At 41.4% G+C, this 20,498-nt stretch overlaps 2 protein-coding genes across 2 annotated transcripts; both read left to right on the top strand.

Annotated features, from left to right (window-relative positions):
* Nucleotides 1-640: 640 nt before the first annotated feature.
* On the top strand, nucleotides 641-10,032 carry LOC117732736 (forkhead box protein P2-like). Its single transcript, XM_034535869.1, has 16 exons — nucleotides 641-796; nucleotides 2,994-3,098; nucleotides 3,945-4,031; nucleotides 4,612-4,714; nucleotides 5,344-5,503; nucleotides 5,914-6,018; nucleotides 6,811-6,898; nucleotides 7,235-7,372; nucleotides 7,656-7,667; nucleotides 8,002-8,161; nucleotides 8,250-8,320; nucleotides 8,687-8,788; nucleotides 8,905-9,026; nucleotides 9,548-9,617; nucleotides 9,708-9,775; nucleotides 9,879-10,032. Exons 1-16 carry the CDS (start codon nucleotides 641-643, stop codon nucleotides 9,991-9,993), a joined length of 1,662 nt encoding a protein of 553 aa, XP_034391760.1. The 3' UTR covers nucleotides 9,994-10,032.
* Nucleotides 10,033-13,910: 3,878 nt separating this feature from the next.
* Nucleotides 13,911-16,275, top strand: LOC117731966 (myoD family inhibitor domain-containing protein-like). Its single transcript, XM_034534549.1, has 3 exons — nucleotides 13,911-13,971; nucleotides 14,727-14,987; nucleotides 16,004-16,275. Exons 1-3 carry the CDS (start codon nucleotides 13,911-13,913, stop codon nucleotides 16,273-16,275), a joined length of 594 nt encoding a protein of 197 aa, XP_034390440.1.
* The last annotated feature ends 4,223 nt before the right edge of the window (nucleotides 16,276-20,498 follow it).

The following is a 20,498-nucleotide window of genomic DNA, read 5'->3' on the forward strand; positions in this document are numbered from 1 at the left end:
GCGCTACCGAGATAAGTTAATACATGCAGCAAGTTGGATTTTAAAAACTCAATGCAAGCTTTCCTGGATCTGCACGCCCTTCAAATACATTTACTGACTGTATTGCTTCAACATATCAAAAGATGTTTGTATGCATTTGGACGTTCCTTTAAGAACCCACTGTAAACTCATAGTATGTTAGTTATGTAAAGTTATGTAAGTTATGTTGTGCGTGAAGTCTGGATGATTTTGATTTCCAGAAATTGGTATTTGTAAATGTCAATTACATATGGTACATATGCTTTGCCGTTTCCACTCACACGCAACTAAAGTCTCACATGGAAATCACAGATTTTACATGTCATTTATCATCATTTGTCATTTTGTCATTAGATTTATTAACGTCCTCTCGTCTGTTTTTTTTTTGTTGTAAGTTGTGTTGTTTGACTGCATGTTGTGAAAAGAAAAGTTTGTACTTATTATTCATTTAGTTTTCTCTTTGTATGTCCAATTAGCCAGCAGCTCGTTGGTATTTTTTTTTAGTTCTTGACGTGTCGTTTACACGCAGGTGTAATTCAGCAATGACGCTGAAGTGTATTCGCGTTGTTTTGAATCCTACAGTTTATTTAGGGGGGTTGATTGTTTTCTTTTAGGAGCTGGAATGCCTGAGTCTCCTCTCAGCCCCCCGACAGCCCGTCAAACCCCAGCCAGCAGCCTCCTCAGTCACACCGACACCGGGGCAGGAGAGAGAGTAGCTAATGGGGCCTCCTGCAGCGGAGTGAGTGCGGAAAACTGGCAGAGTCTGCACCATAAACAGGTATCTTCATCCACCTCCTTCTCCCCCGACCTCCCCCCACCACCCCCATCCTCCTCTTCATAAGTGGGAAATAGAACCGTCTTAGGCAAACAGATGTCAGGAGGATAACCAGGCGACGACGGCTCTATATTGGACGTCCTCTGACGGGACACCGAACTCGGGAGCCTGCAGCACATGAGATGTGATCCGGTTTGGGAGTTGACATGCGTAACTCTGTTTGTCCTTCATTAATAGTTTGTCGGGGAGGGAACAATGGCCCACAGCCCTAGAGGCCAAACAGATGCAAGTGAAAGGCAACAACAACAAAAAAAGCATGACCCCGACACAATTTTTATGGTTGCCTGTTGTGATTCTGTCCCCTGGGAATCTTAATCTAAGATAGTGAACGCCATGGTCACCGGCATTTCCATCAGAGCTTTGCTGTGCTCTTTTCTTCCTAATTCACCTTCTAACCCTGTGGAAAAAGGTTCTGCTAGCAATGTCTTTTAAAATTTTTTTTTTAAACATGCAATTTTTTTTCAGTCGAACAATAGCAGGTGAAAATGTCATAACGCCACAGATGAAACGCAGCCTGTCTGAGAGAGAGAGAGAGAGAGAGAGAGAGAGTGTGGTAATAATAATAATGGCTTGTGATATGAATGTTTTTCAACCCGCAAAACTCTTTTAACTTTTAATGAAAGAGAAGGACCTCCTCCGTCTGTAATGTACTTCTTTTCTAGCTGTAGCATCCGATCCACACACAGCGAATGGTTTCTCAGGGATTTGTAAAAGCATGATAATGAAGCTGGCTGTGTGTCAACGCCTTCTTTAAAACAAGAAGATTCAGGGAAGACACACACACACACACACAAAAAAGGGTCAAACTGGGGATCCACTTGCAATTGTTTTCATTTTAAATGAATACATTGTCAGAAAATCCCAGTATCTCAGATCCCAAAGAGAACTCTTTAAACTGCTTGTTATGTGTCACTAAATTAAATAGGTATGTGGTGGGGTTTACGTTACAGTACCCTATAGGTGATTTTTAGTAGACACACTACTCATTGGCTGGTTCATATTGTTAAATTTAGTTTGATGAGTTGAATACGTTTTTTTTAAAATTTTGGCACTTTCTCCTGTTCCCCTCACATTAAGAGCACCTTTCTTTATGTGCTGCACATGTTCTGCTTATTCCACCACTTCCTCTGTCGTATTCCTTTGAAGCATGTTTCTGTCACTGTCTCTGGTTCCTTTCAGTCGAAAATAACATATAGAAAAGTAGAAAATCCTCACATTTAGGAGGCTGTATGTAAATGCTGTCAATGTAAAATCTTCAAAATTGTCAATTTTGACAATCGACTACTAAATTAGTCGACTACTGTAACAATAAAACCGAATCATAGATGCTTATGAAATGCGCGTGGTTACACCTGCTGTGCCAACGGGTGAATCTGTGATCTCATTCCCACTCTTCTTAACTCTCGAGTTACTTTATCAATCTGGTTAAAAAAATTAATTTAAAAAAAAGGTATTATCTGATGACTCAAAAGGACAAACTTGAGGTCCTCTTTCATTACATCCTGCTAAGAATGACTCCAATATAGACATAAGGCTTCACAGCCTTTACACACGTCTGTAGACAGCAAAGTGATATTTTAAATCTACAAAATAAAACTAAACATATTATTCATACAACACATTTTTCTTTATTTCCCCTAGCAATCAATTGACAGCATTAGTATTGTCTTTGGCAGTGTTTGTAATACAAGCATGTTGAATTTGCATGTGTTGTTTCTTAATGCACTCGTGGCAATTGCTGTGGCCTCGGTTTGAATACAAAAGGAGCCGCTCTGTTATTGTCGCTCAATCAGTAACAGTGCAGATCAGTTATTATTCTGCGGGTGTTTGCCTTCATTAATACCCATACACTTCTATTAGGAGTCACAACAAGCATGTAATTGTGTTGCTAATTAACTGTTCGGCCTATCTCTCCCCCCACCCCCATCTCATTTACGGTCAATGACACAATCCGGCATGATGATGTTCACAAAAGGTTGACAGCACTGTTTTGTAATTGGATTGGAAAGAATCCCATTCGACGGTTATTACTGTTTAACACTTGACACTTGCCTCCTGCCTCGCTCACTCGTCCTCTCGCCTTCCCTCTGTAGACCGTGGTCCTTAATCATTTCATCCTCCTTCCTCTTCTGTTCAAAAGCTTTTTCTGGCTATGATGGCTCCTCAGCAGATGCAGCAGCTGCTGTCCCCGAACCAGCTGCAGGCTCTGATCCACCAGAAGCAACAAGCCCTTCTGCTGCAGCAGGTATTTATGCAATACTAAAATAGATCACACCGGGTACGACTGATATTAATAATAACAATACACTGCACTGTGGTTAACTGGACTATACCGGAGCAGAAAAAAAACAAAAACATTTTAATATTGCAATCAAGGTGAGCTATGGTGTAAATTAGCTAACTAGCAAAAACAAAACTCTTACGAGAAAATGTTTTTTTGGGGCTTATAATGTTGTTCAGCAAGAATTTCTAACTCAAACCCGAGCAATTCATATTATATATATATACAGTTTGGTATTTTGGATATTATGGTTTATGTTACTGTGACGTCAGTCAGTTAGCCTAGCATTAGCTGCTACTCTTCCAATGATAGCACAAAACTACGTTAGCTTACTGAGGCAACTGCGCGGGCAAAATTAAATAATAACATATAGTAAAGCTATTTGTCATTTGTGTGCTTTGGTTAACATTAACTTTCAGCTATTCAGCCGACCCGACCAAGTTAAATGTATAGATACCGACCTTTTCACATTTTGACTTGTCATAGTAGGAAAACTACAGTTATGATATATTATAATATCACACTTGATTTTAGCTTCATAGTTTCACGTCACTGGCACTAAATGAAAATAATCTTTAAACAACAATAATAGTGGAATTGTACTTTCAATTTAGCTTATTTGTTGATTGGCAGTCACCAAAAGAAAATGTGTCGAACTTCTCTCAAGACGGACTTAAGGGATGCAGAAATGTTTTCACTCATGGAAACTGTATCTGTGCTCTTTATAATATATTATGCTGGACGTTGTTTGAGAATTAAGCAAATATCTATACTAGTTATAGAAATGGTCCGTCACTGTTTTTTTTCCAGCAACATCTGAAAGAGTTTTACAAGAAGCAACAACAACAGATTCATCTGCAGCTGCTTCAACAAAAGCCCAGCAAGAAAGTCAGAGAGGTAAGTAGTGACCTGTTCCCGTGTGACGAGATTCAAGAACAATGATTTGTATCCAGTGAAGTAATTGTAGAAGTATGCATTGATATATATATATATATATATATATATATATATATATATACACACATACATATATATATATACACACATACATGTATATACGTATATATATATATATATACATATATATATACATACATATATATACATATACATACATACATACATATATATATACATACATATATATATACATACATATATATATACATACACACATTTATATATATATATATACACATGTATATATACATATATATATATATATACATATATATATACATATATATACACACACACATATATAACATATATATATAAATATATAAAATAAATATATATATATATAAATATATAAAATAAATATATATATATATATATATATATAAAATAAATATATATATATTTATATGCCACTGATCTTAGCCCAGGATCAAAACCTGGAGAAACTAACTAACCGTGAGCAGAGTTTTCCCATGACCTCAACCCTTGTGTGAAGTTGTCTCCCTCCTTCCTCCAGCTCCCTGCACAGCAGCTGGTGTTCCAGAAGCTCCTCCAGCTGCAGCAGCAGCAGCTCCTCCGGTTGCAGAGGCCGGTCCTGTCCTCTCCTGCCCTCGGTCCAGGTCACTATGTTTCTTCTCCCTCAGTGGCGATGTCTGGAAGCAATGGTGATGTCAGCCGCTTCGTTTCTTAATGTGCCGTGTGTGTTTCAATTCAATTTAATGGCTTAGAATCTGTATTTTTTCTGTTGTTGTTGTTGTGTGTGTGTGTGTGTTGTAATTTGAGGTTAATGTTTCATCATCTCACGAGGACACAAACATAGACAAACATGGACATGGATTTTGTCACAGAGACCTCCACACTGAACGATTGGTTTCTTGTTGATTTTGCGCGCGCTTACACAACTGCACTAAACTCAAAAGAGACGACGATGAAAGCAAAAAGAAATATGATCCTTGCTCATCTTGAAGCTGTGATAATTATTCCTGTATTACAAAGAGGAGGCAACACGAGGTCACGAGAAAGAGTTGCTCTACCCCAATGAGTAGAAACTGTGGAGCACAGATAAAAACATTTTTCAAAAAAAGCTGCAGGTGTAAACAGCACAAAGACACTCATTAGAGTAAATATGATTCACGAAAGAATATGCCATGTAGTTGCTTATGGGGTTTGAATAGATAATTAACCAGGCATTGTTGTTGCAGTTTCTTTACAACACACTGAATGCTTTTTTAAAAAAAAATGTGTTTAGCAGGTTTCAGCCCTGCAGAGATGCAGCAGATATGGAAAGAGCTCACAAATGGAGTAACTGAAGATAAAACCACATCGAAGAGCCACCAGGACTCGTCCTCGAGCAACACGGGGAGGCAGAGTGGCGACCGGCGTCCGTCTTCCCCTCACAGCGCTGAACGGTACGATCTGTCTGTGTGCGAGAACTGAGACGCCGCCGCTTCTGTCTAAACATCAAAGACGTGTCGTTCTTTCTCTCAAGGAGATGTTTGCCTCTTTATTATTTTTTTTTTTTGCGGCGAGACTAATTCCCCTCGGGACGATAGATTTGTCTTGTTTGTTTGCTTTGTGTGTTCCGCCGCGCGAAGTGGCGAAGCAAAAGGAAAAAGTTTACACGAATGCACGTCGCCAAATCAAAAGTAAATGGCTCTCCATTTGTTTCACACTTGCTCCCCTCCACCCCTTTCTCTGTCATTTTCTTGCCACCTGAAAAGAAGAAAAAAAAAAAGAAAAAGAATTTTATATCGGTTTTATTGCCGCTCTGATTTTTTAAATTATTTTTTTTTTAATCATGACAATACTTTCACTCCAGTGCTGTCGAAGCTGATCGCGCCGCCACACACTCCCTCTACGCCCACGGTGTGTGTAATTGGCCCGGATGCGAGTCGGTGTGTGACAACTTCAGCCAGTTCCTCAGGTAGGTTTTTAAATCATAATCCTAATTCTTTTTGACTCTTTGCACCTTTCTGTTTATGGGGGGGGGGGGGGGGGGGGGGGGGGGGGGCTTGAAAGGTGACCCCGACATGCTCATCATTACATTCAAGTCACGAGCTGTGCATCCATTCTTTTCTGAAAGATGCATCATAGTGATCTTTGAAAAAGGCAGTGCGGGCCGTGCCACAGTTACAAATAATAAACGATTATCAAGAACTCTTATGAACATTTGGATCAAGAAAAAAACATTCCGTCTGCTGCACACCCGTTTCTCAAGTTACGATATTATTCAATCCAAACAGACAGACGAATATTTGAGGATTCTGGAGATACTTTAAAAAAAAAACAATTGTCAAATGACTTTTCTTCACTCGTGATTTATCCTTCAGATGAACCGATGCTCATCTCAGTGACATAAAAGTAAGGATAAGACACGAGAAGCACGAACTGGGGCTAAAAAGCCACATTTCATTGGTGAAAAACAAAAAAAGACGCTAAAAACAAACGCGTCATATCAAAACATGCATAGAAACCTCTCGAGCATCATCCACATCTCTGCTGTTGATGCATATGTTCAGTACGCTTCAAACAATCCTCAAATTCATTCCTGCGCCAGTGGTTTGAATGAAGTGTCCATAAATGTTTGGATGAACTTTGACACATTTATTTTAACTACAGCTGCTGTGAATCAAGACTTCTCAAGAGTATTTGATACTCAAAAATCGACAGATCCTTATAGTGGAGCACTCGTCTAACGGCCCTCTGTGCGTTTCAGGCACATCGGCAGCGAGCACACTCTGGATGACCGAAGTACAGCGCAGTGCAGAGTCCAGATGCAGGTGGTGCAGCAGCTGGAGCTGCAGGTGAGTCCGGGAAAGACCAAACGCTGGAGCTGCAGCGTACATTTGAGTCCACTTTGGACAGGTTTAAATGGCAAAAAAAAAAGAAGAAAATGTCACCTGTAATATTGAGAGTTGCAATAGTCTCCTCGTGATGAACATATTCATGTTCTGCCAACGTCTTCCCTGGCGTTTGACCCTTAAAGAAAAGGCATTTTGCAAAATGTGTTTGGTTCACAGCGTTCAACAATCTGTGTTCAGTGTTTTTTTATGCGACACCATCCTCTCTGATACACCCCCCCCCCCCCCCCCCCCCACACCACACCACACCACCTTCTCTTCCTTCATCTCCTCTAACAGCTCTGCAAAGAACGGGAGCGTCTGCGAGCGATGATGGCTCACCTGCATCTGCCATCCTCAGAGTCTCAGTCCATCTCTGCACCCGCGAGTCTCCAGCTGCCACGCTGTGATCCGGCTGCTGACCCACGCGGGCTCCAGGTAGACGAAGCAAATGAGACGTGAAGGGTTCGGCTTTTTTTTCGGGAGCACCAAATATGTGGTGGAGAGTGAAAAAAAAAAAAAAAGAAGCAAAATGGAGCACAGATGTAGAAACCACCAGCCTGTACTTGACCCCGGTACACTTTTACAGTTGGATGAGTAGCACAAAGGAACAGCCCCCCCCACCCCCCCACACAGAAATATTTGAACCTGGCCAGAAAAAAAATATTACAGATGGTATCACAAGTGCATTTTTCTTGAAAAAGGTTTCATCATCTTGCAGCTTTCTTCCTTTGTTGAGGTTCTCCGTTCTCATGCTTCCTTTGGGCGCCCAGCTGTTGGCACCAGATGGCCGCCATTGTGTTTTCAGACAGCAGACATGCTCTCGCAATGGGGAAGCTAATCAGATGTTAATCTCCCAAATATTGCACCATAATCAAAACACCCACCAAACAATTTCACCCTATAATTAACAGTAATTGGTTTCCTTCCTCTTGCGATATTAGTGGAATGGCCTCTGGAGGAGGCGAATCGAATTGCTCGGTCACGCTCTGTTTTTGTTTCTCCGCCTCACGTCTTTTCATTCCACTCGCTCTCCCTTTTGTTAACTTGCTTGTGCGTCTTCTCAGCCCGACGACCTGCCCTCGCCGAGCCCGTCGGACTCGGCCCGGGTGACCCCGCGACCTCTGGCCCCCAAGGTGTGCGAAGAAGAGTCGCCCGCTCACGGCGAGTCGTGTGCCGGCGCCGGAAGACGTCGCCATCACCCTTTGGTCTACTCGCTGTCTTCAGGTAGACCAGATATGCCGTCGACATTCACGCGTTCACGCGGGAGACGAACGCTTCATCGTCCACTCAATGCGCTTCGTCTCCTTTTCAGAAAATGAATACGAGCTTTACAAGAACACGGATATCAGACCACCTTTCACCTATGCAACGCTGATCAGACAGGTACGCCCTGGGAATTGGAATAGATGAACTTTAAGAACGATGGCTTGCGTTTATATTATTTAAAATACCTTCTGGTTCCAGTCTCTTAAAATATGATAATTTTCTGGTTTTGTGAAAGGAAAGTTGATATCTTTGTGTTCATCAAACCAAAAATTAAAAAAGAATTATAGGTCAACTTTACTGACATTTCTAACATCAAATAATGGATTGGGATGAAGGATTAAATCATACTTAGGCAGATTGATCGATGATGGAAATAAACCTTTTCATCCTTAAAAAAAAGATGAAGTTTAGTAGTGCGAGGCTGTGTCCTCTCTCCTTGGATCAGACATCAGTCATGGTTTTAAATGTCCTCTCCATCTTCAGGCTATTATGGAAACATCAGACATGCAGCTAACACTCAACGAGATATACAACTGGTTCACACGGACGTTTGCCTATTTCAGACGCAACGCTGCCACTTGGAAGGTACTGCCCTACCCCCCCCCCCCCGCCAAGATAATTAACTCTGTGATCCCAGTGTGCGTCATACCTGATTTAGGCAGCATGTATTCAGTAATATCTCTGATTTTTCTGTGGATCAGAACGCGGTGCGCCACAACCTGAGCCTGCACAAGTGTTTCGTGCGTGTGGAGAATGTGAAAGGCGCGGTGTGGACGGTGGACGAGGAGGAGTACCAGAGGAGGAGGTCCCAGAGGATCACAGGGTACGGTAGACCACTTCCTGTTCAGCGCAGGTTTGGCGTCGGGCATGCGCATGCGTTTTAAAAATATAAACGATATTTAAAGACGTTTCTTGCATTCGTCCAAGACAATAATTGGTACCATTTTATTGGCAAAAAAAAGAAGTTGCCGAACCTAAAAAAAAGGTACACAAAAGGGTTTCCCATTTTTGTGTAGGCTAATTAAAATGAAAATTCTTGCAATTGCCACAAAATTATCGTCTATTTTATTAGATCTTTTTTTGTTGCCATCAAGTCAAAATTGACACAATATATAGAGTCTTGTGTACAGCGCAGTACTGGGTACTCCTGTGTCATATTATTATTACTGCACATAAATATGACTGTTGACAGTTTCAAGGTTCTTCTTCGCTGACCTCGCCTCAAACTATCGCTGTTTACCACACCGTGGCTTGTTTAATATGTACAAGGTATTGATTTGCTTGCCATGAATCAGACATGGATTGTGTCCATTTTTTAATTATGTTCCCTTCGTTATTCCACAGGAGTCCATTGCTGATGAAAAACGTGTCCTCCACGCTGGACTTTGGGACCGTTCTGAATGCCAGCTTACAGGTGAGAGGACGAGCTAGAGCACACCTGATGAGGAGTTTGAACTGGTTGAGTCACGGTTTCATTTCTTCTTCTTTTTCTTCTTCTTCTTAGACGGCAGTGTCTGAGTGCGTTGGAAGAAACTCCACAAACAGCCACAGCCAACAGAACTTCTCTCCCGCGTAAGTCCAGCAGCGAGTTTTACTTAACGTGAACTCCCCACCACCCCCCACCGATGTGCTGCCCATAATTGATCGAAATGTCTTTGTCGTTCACCCCTCGCAGGTCTCTTTTCCTCAAAGACGAAGCGCTGAATCTGGACGACCGAGAATCTCTGATGCCAAACGTAAAAGCAGCCGGCCGGCACGATGTCGAGGAGCATCTGTTTGACCTTGAATGACACGAGAACTGAAGCAGGCTAATCCTCCTGTGAACATCCGGGGGCTGTGGACCACAGATGACGCATCGCTCCTGAATATCCTCACCAAGGACGTCAAGATCCGATCAAACATACATGAAAATGGACATATTCCGAATCGTGGTTCATTATTATGTTTTTACACATGAAAACTGATTGTATTTAAAAGGCTTTTAAACATTTTCAACTTGAAAAGAACGTACAATATAGTGCCGCTAGCTGTGTCGGCCTGTTATTTGATCATTTTCTGCTCTTCTGATCAGCTAGAGATTTTTGAAAAAGAAAAATATTTAAATATAAAAGTTCGAAGATGTGATAAAAGGATTACAAGTTATGACAAGTAAATATGTGATTTAATGTGTTTAAATCTATCCGTATAAGAAAATTATGATATTTTTTGTTTCAAAAAGGAGAAGAAAAAGTGCATCATGACAAGTGTCAAGTAAAAATTAACAAGGAGAATGTACACAGTCAGAAATATAGTTGGCATCTGATAGTTTTTCACCATGAACAAATGTAAATGACATAATATGACGTAGAGAATGCATGTGTTGTCTGTTTATTGTGTTATTATATGAAATAAATAGCACGGGGTGAGAATGTGACATTACAGCGGCGAGAGAGAAATGTTTTGTGGTGACGGTTTTCCGTTGATGAAATATTTGATAACATGCGCTGTGTCTCTGTTGTCTTTGTTCATGAGGCTGTTGAGATGCGATTTATCAACGTTCATTTCTTAAAACGTAAAGTCTTTATCTGTCTCGTGTGTGAAACTTATGTCTTCAATACAGCGCATACAGGAGTCCACACATTCCACTTTTATAACATTGAGTATTTACAGTAGATGGCTGTGCACATACAACTATCTGTATTTATAAAATGTGTCCGTAATTATGTGATCCAAAGTGACTGATTGCAATGTAATAAATATATGTAAACGTTCACCGTTTTGTAAATGAATGCTGTTTATTTTTTATCATCGGGATTAAATGGCGTTGGAAAAAAATAAATGTGTTTAGTTAAGTGTTATGCGCTGTTACCCTCCGCGATACTTCTAGCACACAACACCCGCTGCAGTGTACATGGGTATTTTACATACAAAATAAATATAGATATTCATGGCGGTCATGTTGCTCAGTTTGTGTCATTCTAATAGGAAATAAGAAAATAAGGTAATTTAAAATCTATGTAGATACATTAGATATCCAGTGCAATCCACATCCTCCACAATATTGCTACAATGTGCAATTTTGATGTGTTTATGTAGTCGCTGTGAAAACAACGATAGTTATGTTGTATATGAGGACGTAACTAAATAAACGTCAGGCGGCATACTTTAAAAAGGCCTAATACAAATAACAACAATTAACATTATTATATAAAGAGCAGGTTGTTGTTTCGGAAAAATTAACAATCGTGTTTAAACACTCTCGCAAATATTTATGGTTGTTTGTCTTTTGACGATCGCTGAAAAAAACAAAAAAAAACTTTATTCTCCTTTTTCATTGCGCCGTCATGTAAAAATAATAAAATATAAAAAAAAAAAAAAAAAAACTATATGGCATCACACCGCCTCATCCGCTGACGAGCGCCATGAAGGGAAACCGGAGACGTCACTTGCCAAACACAAAGAACAAAAAAGGCCTCCGACGTCTCTGCTCCCTGTTTTGACTAATGTCAGTAATTGTCTTTGCTGATAACAAGTTAGCTCTAAGTTTGCTGTTTGCCTCTCAGGGCTTCCTTTGATTCGCCGACAGCCCCATTAGATGACATTTTCCTCTCCGCGCTGCGTTCACTGACTCGAAAGTAGCGTGGCGCGAGACAACTTCCAACAGCTTCCCTCGTGCGTCGCTTTGATGTGCCGAAACACTCAAAGTGAGGGGCGGGGCCGAGTCTGCGCGGCACTTCTGACAGCCCATAGTCAACAAGCCACTCAGAAGAGGGCTGACGTACACACTCCGACGTGGTGATTGATTGATTACTTACTTGTACACACTCGGTGTTTTAAATGCCTCATACATGTATGTTGACTGGTATCACAACACGGCTCATTTACATAAGACGTGGCGTTTGCAAACCATGGTGATCAGGTTCAAAACGTAGTGCGAGTAGTAAAGAGTTGTAAGTTTCGTCGTCAAACAGTAGTTCAAAAATAATAATCATAAAACAACGAGCCTGTGTGCATTAATGATCCGCTTACGTGAAGTTTTGCTCATAAGTGTTTTGTTTTTTTTAAGTATGAAGACATTTTTTACAACTGATGTTTTTTGTTGTTTTGTACCGTTTGTTTTAATTAAAATGTTTTTTTATATACATTGTGTTTGATTAAATTATTATTGTTTAATTGTCATATTCTTATTTATGCTTCCATTTTACCTATCCTTCCACACATTTGCCTCAGAGGGTTTTACAATCGGTACACATACGACGTCCCTGTCCCAGGACCTCACATCAGGTCCATAGGAAGCAGAGTTAATAAGGTGCAATGGAGAGATGTACATGTATCCATAAGTAGAGAGAGAAGAGGAGAGAGGTGCTCAGTGTATCCTAAAAACATCCCCCAGCAGCCTATAAGCCTATAGCAGCATATAAAGGGGCTCGACCAGGGCAAACCTGATTCAGCCCTAACTATAAGCACTGTCAAACAGGAAAGTCTTAATCTATTCTTAAATGAGGTGACTGTGTCTGCCCCCCCCGGACTGAAAGTGGAAGCTGGTTCCATAAAAGAGGAGCTTGATAGCTGACGGCTCTGGCTCCTACTTTTTCTCTAGGAACCACGAGTAGCCCCGCATTTCGTGAGCGCAGTTCTCAAGTGGGTCAATATGGTGCTACAAGCTCTCTAGTGGGGTAATATGGTACTACAAGCTCTCTGGTGGGGTAATATGGTACTACAAGCTCTCTAGTGGGGTAATATGGTACTACAAGCTCTCTACAAGCTCTCTAGTGGGGTAATATGGTACTACAAGAGCCTTAAGATTAAGTTATTGCCTTCGCTCCCAGGATTGTGTGTAAGTATTGGTTTGTAATTGGTTTCTTCGGACTGGAATCAGTTGAGGGGAGCTGCTCTCTCTGGATGCATTTAAAGGCATCTTAATGAAATGACTGGCGGGCACATCTGGCTGTTGATGTTTTGATTGATTGTTCCCTTATGCTTTGATGACTTGTGAAGAATGATGATGATTGTTTTTGATATTTCAATGATTCTGTAATTTGCTCTTTGTTTGCGTTATATTTTCCAGGTGTCTTGGCCAGGACACTCAATGAGACTCTCAAAGACATAAAGTTGTGTCTTCTTATCACACGAGGGGGGGATGGACCAAATATTTGGCATGAAATTGAGAAAAATACTGACGATAAAAAACCTGATTGATTGCATAATTACAGAGCAAATTAGTAGTTGCATAATGAATGCCTGATAGTGAACAACTTTGACAGATCGGATTGCAAACACACAGTATTCAGCTGACACGCTTGTGGGGTATGTGTCTCCGTTGTGTTAGGCGACTAAAAGCAGAACAGAGGAGGCGACGTCAAGTCACACACACACACACACACACACACACACACACACACACACACACACACACACACACACACACACACACACACACACACACACACACACACACACACACACACACACACACACACACACACACACACACACACACACACACACACACACACACACACACACACACACACACACACACACACACACACACACACACACACACACACACACACACACACACACACACACACACACACACACACACACACACACACACACAGTCCTGAGCGGTGACTCAGGCCGGCATGTTGGGTGTTGCTGGAGGTTTTCCTATCAGAAGCGTAAGAAGTGTAACAGAGATGCTGAGCAGTCATGAGTATCGGACATGTTGCCTGGAGACCATCCACACGTGGACGGGACGGAGGAACCGAGCGACCCGACTAAAGGCAAGTACTCGTGATCTGACCTGAAATAAGCCGTATAGAGGCCGCTTATCTTTTCTGAAACACATATGAACTGCTGCTATGGCCAATATTTTCAAGTACCGTTTCTTTCCCAGCGTTATTAAAAATGTTGGTAACACTTTAAAATAGTTGCACGCTATTAACCATTAGTTAAGTAAGAGTAAACACTTAATTCATCATTTATAAAAGCATTGTTCCACACTTTAAAAATAGTAAATTAAGTATTATATAATGCTTCATAGCGTGCTGTTATTATAAAGTGTTGTTGTCAGTGTTTCCTGATGAAACTTGTGTCGCGGTGATCCTGAAACGCAGTGAGCATCGTGGGACACCGAAGCGTCTTAATTAATGATGGGAGAAGCCCTTCAAGACAGGATTACGCTGCATACATTAGTGATTTCTATAAATGACGACTGCCTTTATGTGGAACAATGCACGCGAATTGTTGTCATGTCGGTGTGGTCAAGTGAGGAATGAGTCTTACCTTTTGATTGCTTGTCAGCTAACGTTACTTTCTTTTGACCCAAGTTAGTGAGCCTGTAAAATCAGCACGGGAAATCCTTTCGCCGTGTGACCCTGTTAGAGGAGATACCACCGCCACGGACCTCATCAGCAGTGAGTGGGAAGCGAACAATACAGTGATCAAAACTAAAAGGTTGTGATCGGTTCATGTATGGGCTTTTGATTCATGAGTTTCTAATTTGTTTGTTTGTTTGTGTGTGTGTCTTTTGACTCAGCTCAGCCTCGGCCTGCTGCCGCCACACCAGCACAGGCCTCACAGGAGGCAGCGGGGTTTAAGAAGCCTCAGCTGGACCAGCAGAAGCCCACCTGCCTCCGATGTGGCCTCACAGTCCCAGACCACGGACCCCCCCATCCGTCACCGGGCCTGAGCCGACTGCAGGGCTCCAGCTCGTCGGTGCACGGCAGCAGCAGGAGGAGCAGGAGGAGCAGAAGGAGCAGCGAGTCTGGCTCACACCAACCTACTGCTACACCTGCTGGTAGGAACAATAACACGTTTATTACAATAACGATATTAACTACATACTTTTTACATCGATATATATGAAACATTTCCGTCCTCAAACTTACTTTTTCACTTTTACATGTATAAATGCATTAATTACAGTATGACCGTATGCCATTAATTTGATACATTTGGTTTTTCATTCAACCTCGTGGGAAAATAAGTAATAAAAAACCCGTGTGAAACATTGAAATAATTGATTTCTGTTCCCACCAAAGAATCTCCAAAAAGTTTTCCCTTGAAGACTTTCAAAGCGTGCAATGGGCATCTCCTTGTTTATCCTTGTGTTCATGTTGTTATCTCTCTGAAGTGATGCATTAAATCAATACTGTAGCCACACATAATGCTCCTTTTTCATCTGCACACATGTACAGATTATTACCATAAGTTATGTGCGAGGGGGGGTGTATAATTCGAGAGGCTGAGCAGGGAAACGCTGAACCCCACTCCCCGGGGAATTGTGCCACCTGCTTTTCATTTACTTCCTTGAGTAAACAGGATAAAACAGCTCAATTTGCATGAGCTCACTCACTTTCTGGTCCTCGTGAGGATGAAGACGGTAGCGGAGGAAGAAATGCGGCAGTTAGGATCGCGGGAGAAGCACTGTAACACACCGGCGGGGTCAACGCATGCAATTTCATCTGCACCTAATTTGGGGCGGGGAGAGCAATTATCTGGTGACAGCCTCCTCCTCGTTGTTGTTCATCGCTGGAAGCCCCGCTGGCCTTTTTTAAATATATTTTCCCCTGAGGACTGAACGGCGCCTCTGTGATTAAGTAAACACAATCACACTTGATCACGAAAGCGGCGTAGTTTCTCTTTTAAGTTCTAGTTGGCACAACAAATAGATTAATTTCGGGGGTTAATATGAATCATTAATCCGCCGTGTTGACAGGCTTTGAGAACGTACGATAGCAATTCTGTGAACTCAAATGTGATATTGGTGGGTTAAATGCCCTTTTTCTGGCTCTTGTTCTGCTCACCTGGCAGACTCCTGCCTGCACCTGCTGCTGGCGTGCCTTTGGTGCCAGTGCTCCGTGCTGGTCCTGGGTCTGCTGGAGGCCTGTTCCTCCTGCCTCGACGCCTCCTGCTCCTGCTGCTGCCGCGCGTGCGCCCGCTGCTGTTCGGCCATCCGGGAGGCGCCCGTGGAGGAGCTCAACTGCCACGCCCACTGCCACTCGGTGCTGTTCGAGTCTTGCTGCGAGCCGGCCGAGTGTCTCGAGTTTTGCCTGGAGTGCTGTGAGATCTGCCATCGCAGCTAGGACCCCGCCAGGCCCGAGTGGGCTGACCTATCAAGACACCTGACGGGACTGAAACGAACGACGTTAAAGCCAACGTGGAAGTCTTTTGACTGAACATCATCTTATTCTCAAAGTTGTGCCGCCCAGCTCAACAATCCTTTGTGATCACCTACCCATCTACGAATAATTCTTCCACCTCATCTCAATGGAAAAGATGTTTGCAAGAGTTTGATGGACAGCTGGTTCATCCAATCACCTGCCAAGCCACTGCAGACAGCATGGGGCACGTTTTTTTTGAGTCCGTCATTGCCTGGCAACTACACCGGGAGTTATGCTAATGTGGTGTTAATCTATGCTAAAGCACAAACGGGCCTTTTTACACTTCCTTTGTATTTACAGATTGTGTACAGATTAAACAAACGAGATACAGTATGCTAATTATGGGAGATTTAGAGGTGCTGTGCGGCTCAATTCTGAACTTTAGACAGTTTCCCCACTCTTCCAGTCTTTATGCTAAGCTAAACTAATCCCCTCCCGTATCCATACCAAAATAAATAGCTTAACATTTGGGCAGATATGCATATTTGCTTTTAGTCGAGTTAGATGACCATCTTGATCTCTCATATTCTTTCTGGTAAGCTACAGCCTAGAGAAAGTTAGTTTAGCTTAGCATAAAAGCTGGAAAACCCAAATAAAATCGACCTTTCAACACCTCAACAGCTCACTCATTGTTCAGTGTTTAATTAGTACACAGGGGTTATCTGATGGACTATTTTTGGCCTTGGAGCATTGACTTCCTGGAGTCTCGTCGTTCCCAGGCTAGCTGTTAACCACTGTTCACAGTCTTCATGCTAAGCTATGCTATGCTAACAGCCTCCTGGCTCCGGTCATGAGAGCGGTGTCAATCTTCTTATCCAACTTGTAAATGAGTGCGTTTTCCCGTTCCTTTGAACATCTGTGCATTCTCATACGATTGCAACAGCAACCACGCTGACGAGAGAAAGGGAATCGAATGCATTATTTATCGCCTGGTTGATTTAGCGGAAATTAGATTCAAGGACCTTTTGAAATATTAAGAGAAATATGTCAAGGTCATTTGTTCCGCTTGTTAAATCTCTTTGGACAGACGGGGCTGAATAAAAATCGAAGCCAGAGTGGAGTTCATTAATACCAAAACAAGAAAACGAGAACAGAAACGTGCCGCTTGTACGAACGACAGCGCATTCAAAGATTCCGGCTTTATTCTACAGAAATACAGACGTTCGTTTGTACATCAAGTTGCATTTAAATGACTTTGACCCAACGGGGACCCCCGAACGAGGAGGGTTCTGCCTCTTTGCTCGGTTTCGTGCGGGTTCTCATGTTATAAGATTGCAGGTTTGACTTCTTCCCGCGCGGCTCTTTGCAGCTGAGGAACAGGGCCACGGAAAAACTTGTCAGCTCTCTCGCGAATCCTTTTTTTCTTCCCCGCACACACGGCATGAAAAGCACTTGGAACATAAAAGGATTGCTCGTTCTCTCCAGATGTTGGAAGATCGAAGGCCCGGCTCCTTTAAAGTCGTCGCGTGAGATGACAGCAGACAGGCAGAGTAAACAGCCAAAAATAAAACAAAGCGGCGATAAAGACAGCGCTGTCAATCTGTCCGGGGCCGAGCCAAGAGGCTCATTTAAATCATGTTAGAGCGAGTAAATCAAATTTAAGTATCTTTTTTTTTTTTTTGCCCACAACACATTTCGATTCTGCTACTGACAAGAAACAGCAGTGACGTCCAATTTAGAGCGTGGCGAGCGTTCACCAACAAATAAACACTCTGGTTTGTTCCACTTGTCCCCCTCAATTTGTTATACCCTCTACAAGGGTGATGTCTACCTCCGCAAATCACAAACAGACGATATTGTCAGAGGGAATTTGGAAAACACGCAGTGAGAACGTGTTTGAAGACGGATGTATTGATTTGAAAAATCACCACCTAACAATATTTGGATGAAAATGGTAAAAAAAAAAAAACAATTAAAACTAGCAGCTTTTGGTAAAATAGGATGCAGGAAACGGAGAAATTCCGGTTCTGTAATTTGGTCGACCGAACGGCAATTAGTTTGTAACTATAGTGTCGATACCAAAAATATTACAAATTATGTCCCCGTTCTAGCGTCTTATCTGTGAAGAATGTCTCGTGTAGATTGATATCCCCTAAATTAGACCTTCATCAAGTATAAATGAGACCTTTTTTTGGGTCCGGGACAATACTTTCTAAGCGCGACATTCTTATTGATACGGCTTGAAAAAAAATGTGACTTTTTCTTTTATTGTTTTTGTGTCATGCTTAAATTTGCGTTTGAGAGATGCTCATATTGGTATCGTGGCAAGTAAAGATTAGTAAATTCACTTTGACAACCTCATTGTGCGTCCGACACCTTGTTCTTCCCTCAACAGCTGTTGGACTGCCAGTCTTGAGATAACAAGACCGGGCATCTCAGATGGAGGATGACCCGCTGAGGAGCGGGTTTTGTTTTAAAAGCCGAGCTGCTTTTCACAAACAACCCTTTCAAACACTTCTTTAAAAAAATAAAAAAAATTCTGAATCTGTCTATTTGTATTCTCGCACGCCTCCAAAGCTTTACGAGAACGGTTGTAACCTCCTCAATCAAAACGAGGTTTACGTGTAGTGTATGAAGTGGCGTCTATTGGGAGAATAAAAAAAAAGGGGAAATAATAACACCTAATAGTCAGTCTGTCAGATGTGCCCATCTGCTGTAAAGGAAACAAAAATAAATGTAACCAGATTTGAATATCTAACATTTGAGGCTGACGCGGAGAGGACGGATCAAAGGGAAGAGAGACACACCAGAGGGGGGCAATCATAAACACATTGTCTCATTTTAATAAGTGAGGGGAATGGTTTCTAAACCAGCGCATATCATCAAGTTTCATGTGTTTGGGAGTGCTAGACGTGAGGGGAGGGGGGGTGGGGGGGGGGGGGGTACAGTGAAGTACATCAAAACATAACTAATGAGGGGTGGGCTAAAAATGTCTGCGCATGAAATATTGATGGAAAAAGCGTCATATTACCTTGAATTTAAGATAGCTAAAGCAAGTTCTGCACACACAAAAACTATAAGAATATGAAGTGATTCAAGCATAAGAGGTCAGTATTAAACATATACTCTTTTGATCACATCAGTTTCAGTTCATCATCTTTTCATAACTCATACTTGGAATCTATCAGAGGTTTACTGAGACATACTGTAAATGTACTTCATATTTAAGTTAATGTACTATTTGTTCAATAAGTGACATCTGTAATAGTTAAATATGCATGTTAGACATTTATATAAATATATCGTAATTATTATTTCATTTTTTGTCAACCACACATTCTCCCACGTTGGATTGTTTTGGTTTACTTTTACACTTATATGTTTTTGTTTTGTCAATATTTGGACAATTTTTGTTTTCGGACATATTAAAACAGATCACATCGGTCACATTTCACTACAACATAAGTGATGTATTTATGAAAAGCCGGCACAAATCCCGGGGTCATTTTATCGGGTCATTTTTTTTTTTTATCAAGTCCACTCAAAACAGGTTTTCTTTACTTTTATCTTTTATTTACAACTTTAGAGTCTTCTGCAATGTACAGGCGTCATAAATGTTTCCCTTTATGTAATCTTACAGTATTTATGAAATGAATTAACGAGAAACAAAAGAAAACCCCCCCCCCCGCGCGTTTCACTTTTGGTGGCCTTAAAAAGCGAGCGAACCAAAAGCTGAAACGACAGTTGTATAAATGTAGTCACCCTGTTTCAATAGCCGGAGATTAATCCAGCTCGTCTTATTCAAGTATATCATGTTCATAAAAAACTAAAACGACGAATAAATAAAATGATCATTAACACAATACTCCAATGAGTCTAAGTGAGACCAAGACAGATATTGCACCATTTGATGGCACGTACCAAAGGTAACATCTTGGCAAAATTATTAATGATGCATACATCAAATACTTATAAATTCAAATTTAGCAACACCGATATTCACAAATAAAACCCCAAAACATTATATTGTCCTAATGAAAAATAAAACGTACAGATTTTATGTATTTAGTCAGACAGAACAAATACTTTTGAGCTTCTCGCTAATTGTCAATGACGCAAATATAAATATATATATATATATATATATATATATATATATATATATATATATATACACATACATATACATATACATATATACATAC

This window comes from Cyclopterus lumpus, chromosome 6 (genome assembly GCF_009769545.1).
Source record: "Cyclopterus lumpus isolate fCycLum1 chromosome 6, fCycLum1.pri, whole genome shotgun sequence".
NCBI lineage: Eukaryota > Metazoa > Chordata > Actinopteri > Perciformes > Cyclopteridae > Cyclopterus > Cyclopterus lumpus.